This window comes from Poecilia formosa, unplaced genomic scaffold (genome assembly GCF_000485575.1).
Source record: "Poecilia formosa unplaced genomic scaffold, Poecilia_formosa-5.1.2 Scaffold510, whole genome shotgun sequence".
Lineage (NCBI taxonomy): Eukaryota > Metazoa > Chordata > Actinopteri > Cyprinodontiformes > Poeciliidae > Poecilia > Poecilia formosa.
Window position 1 is genome coordinate 225,830 of NW_006800449.1, and position 13,640 is coordinate 239,469.

The following is a 13,640-nucleotide window of genomic DNA, read 5'->3' on the forward strand; positions in this document are numbered from 1 at the left end:
CCCGTTACCTAGCAACCCCAGCCGAGCCCAGCCCCGTTACCTAGCAACCCCAGCCGAGCCCAGCCCCGTTACCTAGCAACCCCAGCCGAGCCCAGCCCTGTTACCTAGCAAACCCGGCCAAGCCCAGCCCCGTTACCTAGCAACCCCAGCCGAGCCAAGCCCCGTTACCCAGCAACCCCAGCAGAATTCCAGCAGGTTTGGCCAGCTGGTTTTATTTTACAATGGCTGATGGAAATCAACTTACCATCCAGAAGTCAAAGATGTACGGTTGTATAATTGCACACCTGTTTGCAGCTGTTTTCAAGTGTGAGTGAAAACATTGATCTGGGCGTGGGAGGGCATCACCAGCAGCAGCTTATTTGGATTTAAAGTGACAAGACGCCCTGAAACGGCTCATTCTGAAAGTAGAACTAACTGGACTAAAATCTCATCATCTAAGAATGATTTTGTGCAAAAAAAATGTGTTGAACATGTTTTGTACAGCCCATAGATCGATACTATTATGTTCAAAGAATAATAATATACCACCTTTAAAATATTATAGCCTCCCAAATATTGCATTCAAGAAGTCAACTGCAAATATAGTTCTTCACATATTGATATTGTAATGATCTTTGATCAATTTGATATGCTGTGGAGCTAATTTGAGGTAAAATGAATATGAAAACTTTGTGGAAATCACTGGTACCACTGGGATTAACAAAGCCACACAGCATTATGGTAGCACCACCATGCTGAACTGGTCAAAGGCACCTTGACTTCTCCAAACGGTTTGATCTTTCTCATCAGACCATGAGGAAGTTCAACTGATGTTCAAGTGAACACCAAATGGTTTGTTTTTGATTGGGACATTGTCTGTCCATAGTGATGTGCCACATCCTTCCCTGTGTATACTCATACTGCTGCTTTTGAGGGTTTTTAGTGACCAACAAAGACTCGAGAGGTTGTACCTCTGATATAGCAATAACACCTTTCAGAGACACATCTGGCCAGTTGTTTCCTGCTACGCTACAGAACCGCTTGGAACCAGACACTGCTAATTCACAATACCCTTTAAGAAGAGTAATGAGCTCATCAAATAGCCCTGCAGACCAATCTCAGTGGCTTTGTCCGTTTTTCAATTAGCCCAAATTGAATGCAAATAATTAGAGAAACACTAGCCAATGTTTCAAAGTTACTGCCGTTGTGATTAGTGTCCCATTACCAGGACCTGATGCTGTTTGCCATTTGCAGTTTGAGGGGAACACAGGGCTATGGAAGAGCCTTTTCCCTTTCATACTTCTTCTGTTTTTGCTTGTTTTAAACTTCAAATATATGGTAACATTAGAGACAAATAACCTGAATAAAAGGCCACGGTGTTGTGTTTAGTTTAGGGTCGTCATTGTTTTGCTCCTACGCCAGTAAAGCTCCTGTATTTGGCTGTTTGTCCCTCCCCAGCCCTCTGCCGAGCCACACCGAAACCAGCGCCACCACGCTGCGAAGGAGCTGCCGCGAAACATCGGAGGCCGCGAGAACGGCCCGGCAGGGTCGTCCGAAGACAGCGGTCTCTTCCAGGAAACAGGTCTGAGCCTCATTAACTCTCTGCTGCATTTTAGCCCTCTCGTAATTGCCATTTTAGTTAAACTCGACCCGGCCCGCGGGTTCTGTTTGACAGCCTGATGATGATGATGTCAAAGCCCTTCGCTCTCTGAGAGAAAAGTCGTCTCATCAGCTCTCGGCCCTTTACCCTGCAGACAGTCGTAATGCCTTCTTGTCTTGATGCTGAAGCGTTTCATGGAAGAAGCGCTCTCTCCCAGAATGAATGGTTTTTCTGGACAGCTCTGTTTTCTCTCAGGCTTTTTCGCCTTAAAAGCTTCGACTTTCACTGATCCGCACAAGAGGAGGAGGTTTTTTTTATTTCACAAGGGTCGTTTTTAATGTTCGCATTTTGTTTCATATTTATCTACCAACAAAATTTTAATTATCAATTATTCTAAATTACTAATATTGTTCTAAATGTCTTCTAAAAAAATATTTTTGCATGCTAAAGCACAAAGTTAAACATTTTTAAGTTGAATAATATGGCTAAGACGGTACCTCCAAAATATATATACATATTTTTTTTGTTTTTTAAATCATAACAATAGTACTAAAAATTGTATTCATGTTAATCATGTTCTTACAAACAGAAAAGCCTAGAGAATAAAATCTTAAACATTATTAGATGCAACAGAAAATGAATGGAAACGGCAAGAAATAAAATTTGTTTCTTTCCAGCTATTAAATCAACTGCAATTTTAAAATGAGTATTATTTTTGCATATTCTCAAACAAGTTTAACATGAGAAACACAATTATGCATCCAAAGGATGTTTATATGCTGTAAGAAAATTAATTTATTCTGTCACCATCATTTTGAAGATATTAATAAATGTTTCCACAGGTCATGAAGGGTCAACCAGCCAGCTCACATTTACGAAACCAAGTGAAAAATGGTGTCAATTAACTGTTACATTTGTGCAGAAAAATGTTTTGTGCCGTTATAATTTTTTAGATTTTTTACGGTAGTTGATATAAATTTATTTTACCATGTTTGTGCAGCTGAAATATTTGTAGCACAAATTGGCACCAAATTAGTTTGGTTTTGTAAATTCTGGGGGAGCAAAATTGATAGCAGTGCGGAGAAAATGTTTGCACGTTTGAAACCAGTTTTGTTTAATTTGAAGAAGGAGGAGCTGTCAACTTCACTCAGGTAGAAGTCGAAAACGTTCTACTTTTCAAACTCAGAAAATTTCTGAGATTAGTATTAAAATTTAATTGTTTAAAATAGCAAATTTAGTACTTTTCAAGCTCAGAAATTCCTAGTTTTGTTGTAGAAAATGTCTGACATTTTCTAGAAAAAAAATCTCAGAAAATGTCAGTTTTTTATAGCTAATTTTTTACTTTTCAAACTCATAATTTTCATTGTTTTTACTAGATTAATCTCCAAATTTGCTAGTTTTAGTGGACATTAACTCCTTTTTTGTTCTCCAATCCACCATGGAGCTAATACACTGTCTTAAAAAGTCACATCAGATTTTACTTTAGTTAGAAATGTATTTCTGTGTGGTTTTGTTAAACCGGTTTCAGACCAGTGGTATGAATCTGTGAACTCGTAGTTTTGCAGTAAATCAGAAGTAACTTTAGTTTTGTGAAAATGTGAGAGACTTTCAGCTCGTCTGCAACCAGAGCTGTTTCCTCTGCAAGGCGAAGACGTCTTGACCCCACTCCTGATATCAAACTGTGCTTTGAAGCAGGCAGCAACATGTTTTTATCAGTGCTTTGATAGCCAGCCTCCTCCTAACAATCTGCACTGGGAAGCAGGAAAAAAGGGCTGAAAGATGAGCAGCGGAGAGCGCGGACTGTAATTTTCTGTCAATCTGAGCTCCCACAGCTTGATCCCTGGATTCATAACACATCCGAGTCAAAACAACTTTGTCATCTTGTGTTTGCAGAGTGGTATAATTTCCTCCATGCCTCTGTTTTGGGGTCAGTCTGGGTTTCTGTGTGGACGCATGAAAGGCTGCAAGCACCTTCATACCTCTTGACACAAGATTTCCTCAAGCCAACCTTTTTCTAAAGATACACAACCATCACACACCACCGTTTGGACTAAGAATGAAATGATTAATCAGATTGAACATGATTAATTGATTGTTGAAATAATCGTCAATTAATTTAGTTATCGATTAATTATTAACTGGAGTATAAAGACTCAAAAGAAGAATGAAACACTCGGAGTAGTAACTAAGCCAAAGCTGTACAAAAATATTAACATTTTGCAATTATGATGAAAAAAAACTGTCTGTAAATGTGCTCTACCCAAAAATCCTAAAGTAACAAAGTTTTAGCTTCACCTGGTTCAAATTCCTTTAAAAAAAATCCTATTAAACACCTTCTGCATCCATTTATTAATTGGTTAATTCCAAAAATAATCAACAGTCTAAGAACAAAACTTTGGTTAATTGGTTTCTTTAATTGCCTTCAGGCTGCAGCTAGCGATCTTTTACGGTTATACGATTAATCGGGAAAAAAATGGTCATTTAAGCCTTTTTATACAATGTCAGAAATACATTAAAAGATACAATCAATCAAATTCCTTTTTTAAATAAGAAAATAAACATTTTACTGTATAAAAAGCAAAGACAGAATTCCATTAGTCAGCGCTTGATCTTTTGTAGTAAAAAAAATAAATACCCCCGACATCAACATGTGAAAAACTCAACCTTTTCTGCTTGACTTGACATCAATACAGTGTGGTGCTAAATGGTTGATTTTTTTTTTTTTATCAATAACTGGATAGCAAAAGGTGATTAAAAGGAGATTTTTACAGAATTTGAACTAACTGAAGGTAAAATTGCCACTTGAATATGTATAATATTTTTGCATTTTTGGCTTAATTACTATTCTGACTGTGTTCTTTTAACAAAATGGTCTTTTTTTGTGGTCTTTTTTTATATTCTCCAGTTAATGATTAATCGATTGCTGAAGTAGTTGACGATTATTTAAATATTTGATTCATAGCGATTAATCAGATTAATTGTTTCAGGTTGTGTGTCTTTGTGCTGATCTCGGCGACATGATAAGGAGGTAAAGACGCTGGATGTTTAGCATCAGACGACTGCCTCTGCTGCTAAACCACTGCCTTGATACAGGACATTAGCAAACAAATTACAATGAGAGACACATTCAAACCCACAAAACCAGCGGGTGTTTGTTGGCAACATGGAGAACCTGAAGAAACTCTGTAAAAACCCTCACACACTGCATGGTTCCTACTAGCGGTTTATTTACAGTCAAATATTCATTCACAGTGTCAGCTCTGACATTAAAGAATCAGAGACGCTCATGGCTTTGACACAGCAGCCCTGCAGCTGCTGCTTCAAGCCGGAGTGGGTGTTAGCTGTTTGTTAGCAAAGTTATATTTACCTCTGAACCAGAGGAAACCTCCAGCGGATCCCTCATGCTCTGCCAAAGTGCTCAGAGTACGCTCTGACCCACAGATGGTGCTCAGGGGCGCGGTTTAAAACCATCAACCCTGGATTTTAACGACTGCTGAGTGCTTAGCCTGCAGACTTTCCGTGTGTGTCGGCATGAAAACAGGCTGAACCTGACGGCAGAGCAGATCCTAATCTTGTGTGTTTAAGGAGCTCCATGTGAGAGCAGAAGATTTACATAATGAGAGGAAAAGAGATCTTAATAAAGCCGATGAGTTCAGTCCTCTGTTTCTTTCAAAAAGGTACTTCATGCTCTTTGGCTCTGTTTGATAGGCCAACTCAATCTGATGGGGGTTTGATAAACTACACTGAAGAATAATGGCCCCCTGCATGACTGGAGATTAATGCAGAGTTTTGATCTCTGAGGGAGTTTTCCGTGTCTGATCTCTTCAATGTGTGTCGAGGAGAGGAAATGTTGAAGGTTAGTCGCTGCTGATAGCATCCAATGCTACACGCTGATTTCACTCAGATGCTTAAAAACAATTAAAACATTCAGCTTTAAATTCATTTACGAAAAAGTAGTGAAAGTTCACAAACAAAGCATGATTTTATGTAGATATGTCCACCAGTGTTGCCTTGATAAAGACTTAGATAAATTTAAATTGACGCAGAATAAAACTGCTCGTTAAATACCATACAGTCAAATCTTGACTAGCTAAAAGTTCATGATAGGAAATTAGCTTCACTACTATTCTCAACGTGGAAAATTTTAAAGCTCTAAAGCCCGTTGTTTTTGCTTGTTCAGTTAAATTCACATGGATATGTCTCCAGACATGCAGTTAATGGACATTTTCAAATTCCTAATTTTTAGTTACAAAGTAATGAAAGACTGGAATTGTGTACCATTAACTCTCATAAAAGCTGAACAGAAGTTAGACTTTAAAAAGAAGCTGCAGAGCTTTTAGGAGTAATGAAACGACTAATTATTGTACTTTGTATAAATTTATCAACATTTTATATGAACTGTGATTTATTCTTATTGATATATCATATATTTGAGTTACTTTTATTGTATGTGTATTTTTAATGATACAGCCTAGTTTCATGGGGACCCTAAACAATAAACAATTTCTAGTTACTCCTTGAAAAAGTAACTTTGTTACTTTCTGATTACTTGATTTTAAGAGTTATTAGTTTTTCCACTTGATAGTGGGGTAGACTCGGTTTGACTGGTACAAACAGTGTATTAGGACCTTGTAGATACAAAAAAAACCCACGAAATTTCTGAGTTTGAAACTTTTCAAGGTTTGGATTTTTGACATTTCTGAGGTTAATAGAACATATTTTTGACTTTTCATTTTTTTTCTAGTAAATTGGGAACTTTTCAAATTCAAAAATGTCCTTTTTGAATTTTTTGGCAGATGTTTACTCGACCGTCATATATTGGGGACCAAAATTGCAACATTTGCTACATTTTTAGCTGCTGTCATTCACACTGCACTGCGCCAAATGATCCAAAGCCTTTGAGAAACCTTTTCCCCTCCTTGCCTGTGGGGGCGCTGGACCAAGAATTGCTGAAGGAAACATGAAAACGTGAAGAAGACTGAGCATGAAATGTAAACAAAAACAACGTAGCATCAGATTTCAGCAGTGATTTGTTGTTGGCAAACACCCATGAGTCATTTCACCTGCTAGCACAAAACTAGTGTGTTTGTTTTGGTTGCATTTACCCAGAATACCCTGCGCTGTAGTCCACTTACTGCTTTTGAAACCAGAGTTCAGTTCAACCGAAAAGAGACTGAGGTTTGCAGCAGACCAGATCGCTTTTTTGGTTCGATTGCGCATCTACATCTCCCCAAACGAACCGGACTTTCTGGACAAACTGACGGGACTTGGATTAAAGCGGATCAAACATGGCTGGTGTGTACAAAGCCTTGCATGTCATCACTGCAGGTATAACTAAGAGGCTACCCTCTCCTCCTCCTCGGCAGTAATTAAACAGTTAATTGTTTTCTGCTATCCACCTGTTGAGATGGCCTCGTTTGGCTCCCAGCTTTCCACCTGGACCTGGAAGCTTATCTCGAATAGCATTTTGCTGACAGAGGGCGTTCACGTGATGCTGTTTTCCAGGCTTTTCTTTCCGATGAGGCGTATGAAACACGGACTGACACGCTCCAGCAGAACCGTAGAAATGTGCACCGACGGGACGGAGGAAGGCTGAGGGTGTGCGGCATTATTTCTGACTGATAAGACTAATCACCTGAGCCGTACAGGCTGACTGACTCCATCCCCTCCCCGCTGACCCGCGGTTTCACAGCGGCTCGGGAAACGTCTGAGCCGTTGCCATGGTCACCAGACAGCGGCGATGTTAAGGAGGGTCACGGCGTGCAAAGGGATGTCTCTCACTTGCAAAATGTTGAGGCTTTGCAACATTTTTCCATGAGGGGAGGAATGTCTAATGTGCTTCTGTCTGAGTGCTGTGGCTTGTTTGCCATTTTGACATAAAAATTAATGAAAATGTCAACAAAAAAGGTTGTTTTTGTGGCATTTTCACAGGAAATATCTGCACAAGTGAAATATTTAGTTTGCTTTCTCCTAGGGCTTGCCAACATTTATCATAGATTAATACATTTGGTGCCAAATCACACAATTGGAGCCATAGAAATTACATTTAGTTATACGTTTTCAAGATGAACACTACGGTTGTCATGGAAATACACTTTTGCACCAAGATCAGCAGTTAGATGAATCAAATCATAGCCTACATGTTTTGAGCCACAGAAATCATATATATTTTCTTAGTCTCCTGTTTCTTTTTTCTGATGGACGTTTTTCAAAATGACCGCCATGGTTGTAATGGATATTATATGTTTTACTAAAATTGGCAGTAGTTACTGGATAACCAAAAAGTTAGGTTCACTAAAGGCTAATTTACTAAACAAGAATCTTAGCTACTCTAACAAAAAACCACCAAATGCATAAAAATATTATCAGATGTTAACACTAAACTGCTAAACAAATAAAAAAGATAATCAGAAGCAATACTAGCCCACCAAACAGATCAAAAATATTTCTGGAAGCTATTGCTAAAGATATAAAATATCTAATGTCACACCAGTAGGGAAAAACTGGCAGGAAGCAAAGCTAAATCACAAACAAGTATGGGAAATAGAAGAAGCTAATGCTAACCATTAAGACGACCGTTTCTCAGTCTGTGTCACACTTTATCTTCTTCCAGTTGACGAATGGTGTCAGACGTGCAAACAGCAAAGTTTAAGTTTTGGCATCTAATTTTGCTGCATATTATTACTTTAAGGTTGTATGAATTAGATTACCAAAGTTGAAAACATATGATTTGACATTAAGTTAATCTAAGTTATGAAAATTAATAACATTTTATAGCAATAATTAGTTTAAAAGGCTCAAAAACTGTCGGCCATCTCGAAAAATGGCTTTCACGCTGAAATTCAAATATCTAACAGAAAGCATGAAAAACATGAGACCTGAGAGGTGACGCACATTTTTAAACTTGCATCTACATTTAAAATATTTTTTACAACAATATGCTGCACTATTCAGGTAAAGACCAAGGTTCCTTGTGTTGTTTAAACTTTGAATGGTGCTTCTGCAGGAAAGTGTGACTGGGCTACGGAGCTCCATATTCATAACTTTATTTGAGAATTTTGATGTATTTATTTAATATGTGTGTAGGTGGAGCAGCAAATAAAAAAATGTGATGGAAATGAAGCAGAAACGTTGAGAAAAGTTGCTTTGGTTTGGTACTGGAACTAAACAAAAGTTTTCTTAGCAACTTCCAACAATATTTGTGGCCTGCTGTAAAAAAAAAAAGTGAGAATTTTAATTGAAAAGTTTCTGCTTCAGGAAGCAGAGGACCATCAGTGTTTCCCGGTGTGGGACTCAGCAGAGTTGTGTGCGAGTGTTTTAACGAGCTGCCCGTTAATTGGACTTTCAGATGCGTGTTTATTGTCGGTGTGACATGAGTCCTGCCTCCCAGAGCTGCTGTTAACCCGCAGTCAGGATGTTCCACAGGATGTGAGAACCGCTCTGAGGCCAGGGGTGGGCCTCACTTTCATTTTAATCCCCGCATATCTCCATAGCAACCAGGGAGCAACTAATGTTCTGCACAGCATCGAAACAAAGGTGTTCAACAGGAATCTCTCTCCCATTGGTTTGTTCCTGGGTTTTATATAATGATGGGTAGTTAGATTTTAGAGTTCATGATGTTCCTTCATGATGGATTTGTTTCTAGACTTTAATCTAGATTTTTCAGTAATAAAAAAAAAGAGATCACCATGTGTGTTGCCAACGAGTTTTGGCTTGGAGGCGTATCATGCAGGTTCATGCACACCTGCAGAGACTGAACAAATTAGAATGAATTTCATTAATAAGACATTTTCCCCATGTCATAAGTGAAATAATCTTCCACTGGAACTATTACTTTTTAATTAATATTCAGAAATTACTGACACAAAACAAGCTTCTATATCTTGCTGAAAAGTTACTGCAGTTACTGGTGAGTTACTTTTGTCTTATTTTAAAGGTGATCTACTAGGCTTTATTGGACAAGTTCGGTTTATAGGTGATAGAAATCATATTCATTGCATTTTTTTTTTCACAAAATCATTCTTGGATAATGAGAGTTTAGTCTTCTCAGCTCAGATCCGTTCAGAATGAGCTGTTTTAGGGTGACTTGTCACTTTAAATCCAAATAAGGTGCTGCTAGCCACGTTCGTTATGAAAATGGCTGCAAGTCAAGTATCTACATTTATAGATATTTGAAAACCAGAAGTAGAACTTCCTGCACAACCAACAAAAATGCAGCAATTGTTTTCTGGATGGTAAGTCAACAATGAAACGCTTTTCTTTTCCAGCAGCCATTGTACAGCACATACAGTGGCAAAACAAGCTCACCTAAATGTGTTTGAGCTTGGTTGGGGTTGCTAGGTAATGGGTGGAACTCTGCTGTGGTTGCTAAGTAACCGGCGGAACTCTGCTGGGGTTGCTAGGTAACGGCGCAGTTCCTGCTAGTTTGTGGCATTACATTCCCCAGGTTTTTGAAACTGGTCATTTTCCAGAAACCAAAAAACATGAACTTATAGCCCAAAACCAGCTACGTGTTTTGTCTTTTTTAAGTGCTCGGGTTTAAAAAGGCGCTGTAAATACCCAAATAAAAGTACAAAAACGAAATTTGAATTTGGCACAATACTAAGATATTTGCACTTGGAACTAGACAGAAAATACTTGGTATGATTTTGTGTTCTTGCAGTAAAGTTGTTTTCCTGATGTTCCGCTCTGTTTAAAGAGCTGTACCTCATGAGGTACAGCTCTCCAGACTCTTTCTGGTGATAAATCCATCATCTCCTGGTATATTTTGCACCTGTTAGGTAACTTATAGACTCTGTAATTTACTTTTCAAATGATTTAATTCTCCCTTTTTCTTTTGCACACATCCCACTCCGTGTCGCCTGTCTTTCTTTATTTTTCCAATGACTCAATTACCCAATGAGCCTTCATTAACCCCCTCAGAGCGCCCACTCAGAGACACACAAAGCATTTTAATAATTGGTGTCAAAATGCTCCACGCAGGCGAGAACTCTGTCTGCTCGTGCTTCCTCCGACATGCTGATGATTCCAGTTATCACGAAGCAATCACGGCTAATCACAGAAATTAGAACGACACCATCAGCTCATATTGGACCGGACCTTTGAGGTTTAGCATCACTGCATAGTTCTACATTCTTTGTGCATTTCTGATGGCTGTGGCTGAATAATTCAGTGATTTTTGGGGGGGAATTATTTACAATTTGTGTCCTCTGAGCTTGTTTTCACCAATTTTAGAAAGTAAATCTTTGTATTCTACAATCTGTTTACACAGCTAGCTGCCATCTTAAATGTTTTTCTCTTGTGAATAATCTTTTACTGGAGAAGTAGTTTGCAAATGACCTTGTAATCCCTCCCAGATTGATGGGTGGCAACAGTTGCTTCTCTGAGATCATTGATGTCTGATAGCATGCACAGCTGTAGCAACAAACTGACAAAGATGCAGAAAAACACATTGTTATTGACTTGAGTTGGCAAGTCAAAGAGCAACTAAGGAAAGTAAAGAAAAGTTGGCATACAGATTGATATGAATCAAAGGTAACTAAACATTTCCATTACAAATATACCCAAATATTATGTTGATATTCCGATAATGTTGAAAAAACTAAATATCACAATTGCAGTGTTTCCATTCATTATGAAATGTAATTAAAATCATGCATTAATACCTTTTTTATGCACTAAGTCATTAAAAACGTTCCTCGCCATCATCCACCTACCACCTCGTCTTGTCCGCCGTTAGTAATCTCTGGTTGTTGATCACATTTCGAAACAGCTGTTAAACCCACAGAGAAACTCAAATCACAACAGCTCCCCTCCCATGTTAAAACGTGTTTAATGATGTTTTTCTCAGCATTGTAACATGCAAACTGTGACCTACAAAGTCTGAGACCAAAGTTTGGGGAGTTTGTAATTTTTGCATCTGCCTTAAATTTGTTTCATTTTGAATTATTTGTTTTACTGGGAATGATGGCCGTCTGAATGGTTGCGTTTCTAAGACCATCTTTGGTTTCTTCCCATCTTGGCGTTGCACTAACACATTTGATTTTTCAGAGAAGCAAGTTAAAAAAAAGCACGATAATTAATTATTGTCTGGTATAAGTTAGTATAATTTATTTCTATCATGTTTTACGTTTTAAAAGAGGGGCTGCCTGTGGTGCAGCTGGTTGTTTCTGGTTGTATCTCAGGTTTTGTTAATATTTTTCAGTTCTTTATGCTTTCTCTTTGTCTGTCTCCTCAGACTTCACACCTGTTCATAATGTGTTTATCATCACACCTGCTTTGTATCCAGTTATTTTATCCTTCTGTAGATATTCTCTCCCTTTCTCTCCATTTTTTCTTAACTTTTTGACGTTAGTCTTCATTCGGATGCTCATTTGAAAGTGTCTGTTTTGGTTTCATGACAACAATTTTCTGATAATTAGCAGAATATGTTCATTTGAAACTGAGAAATTATAAAAAGTTTAATAAGTTCCTGTAATATTCCAGTAATTCTAGTTTTCAAATGTAAGATTACAGAGTCTGATGGACACATTTGTAGTTTTATTATGAAATAGAAAATCAAAGGCAGGTGTTAAACCTTTTTCTGCGTGGCATTGTGGCTGCACTGTGTCACAATAACAAGGGGGAACTTATCCATGTGACAATATTTTAATCTAATTTATCAGAAACTAAACGGCCGACAGTATTTCTCTGTAGCTTTTACATCTGAAGTAATTATAATAGTATAGTGGATCCCTTTCAGAATTTTATTTACTAGCTTTCAGAATATTTTTGCCAGCTTTCCTGCTGCATGTCTGATTCTTCTGCAGCTTATCAGGGCTGTTGTAGATAGAAAAAAGAAGTAAATTTCTGCCAAAAAACTCAGAAATTTTGAGACTTTTTAAAATTTTATTTGCCCTGCAGGTGACGAAGATGCTCGCCGTGGTGGTGATCCTTTTCGCCCTGCTGTGGATGCCCTACCGGACCTTGGTTCTGATCAACTCCTTCGTGTCCACGCCTTACCTGGACTCCTGGTTCCTGCTGTTCTGCCGGACCTGCATCTACGCCAACAGCGCCATAAACCCGGTGATTTACAACGCCATGTCTCAGAAGTTTCGCTCTGCGTTTCGGGGGCTGTACAGCTGCCAGCGAGTGGAGGGGAACCAGCGGACGCTGTCCACCGCCCAGACCTGCTTTGGTACCCTTCGAGACCCGCGGCCAGCCCTGCACAACAGCAACCAAGTCGATGGAAAGGAGACACGGGCCGTCCTGGAGCCTTCCTCGGATTCGACGTCGAAGCTCCACAGGAGCGAACATCAGGAGATGGCGGCGGCGAACGGGATGACGGCCGATCATCGACCTGACGGCAGCCATATTGGCTTCAGAGAAGAACCAGGAGAAACGCTGGAGGGAGGCGGACAGGAAATGGATCAGTCAGTTAACAAAACACTTGGTTCTGCAGACAGAACCAGTAAATAATGTGAATAATGTAGATACTTCCATATTATCATGCTGTACCATATGGATATACTCATCTTCAAATACCCACCGAACATATATATATATAATACACACAATTTTAAGAGGCTGCAGCTTTTTTTTATTTAACTGTATTTAATAACACTCAAAAAAAATATATGTTACAATAGTACGGAAGATGATTATGAACGCTGGGAGGAAAAACAACTTTTTTTTAATCAGTATTCTGACTTTAATCTGATCAAAAATCAGAGTTCTGAGATTAAATTCAGTGTTGTGAGAAAGAACAGCAAAATTCTGAGAAAGAATTTCTAAATTTTGAGATAAAAAATTTAATTCTCAGATTTAAGTCAGGATTCTGAAAAAAAATTCAATATTCTGAGGGAAAAAAAATCAAAGTTTTGAGATACAAGTCAGAATTCTGAGAAACAAAAAGTCAGAATTCTGAGTTTAAAAACAGAATAATGGGATTATAGTCAGAATTTTCTTTTTCTTTGGCCTTAATCTTCTTAGGCTAGTAAAGGCCAAACTTAGATTTCTGTATTGAAGCTTTATTTTTAAAAGAACAATATTTGAAGGAAAATGTGTTTCAGGACTCAAGTTG

General features: G+C 38.4%; 1 protein-coding gene across 1 annotated transcript in view; it reads left to right on the forward strand.

Moving 5' to 3' along the window:
* The window catches only part of trhr2 (thyrotropin releasing hormone receptor 2), a 28,249-nt gene extending 14,851 nt beyond the window's left edge, over positions 1 to 13,398 (forward strand). The window contains exons 5-6 of the mRNA XM_007579188.2: positions 1,438 to 1,561; positions 12,482 to 13,398. Coding sequence (XP_007579250.1) covers positions 1,438 to 1,561; positions 12,482 to 13,036 — 679 coding nt within the window. The 3' untranslated portion in view covers positions 13,037 to 13,398. The remainder of the gene's footprint in view (positions 1 to 1,437; positions 1,562 to 12,481) is intronic.
* The last annotated feature ends 242 nt before the right edge of the window (positions 13,399 to 13,640 follow it).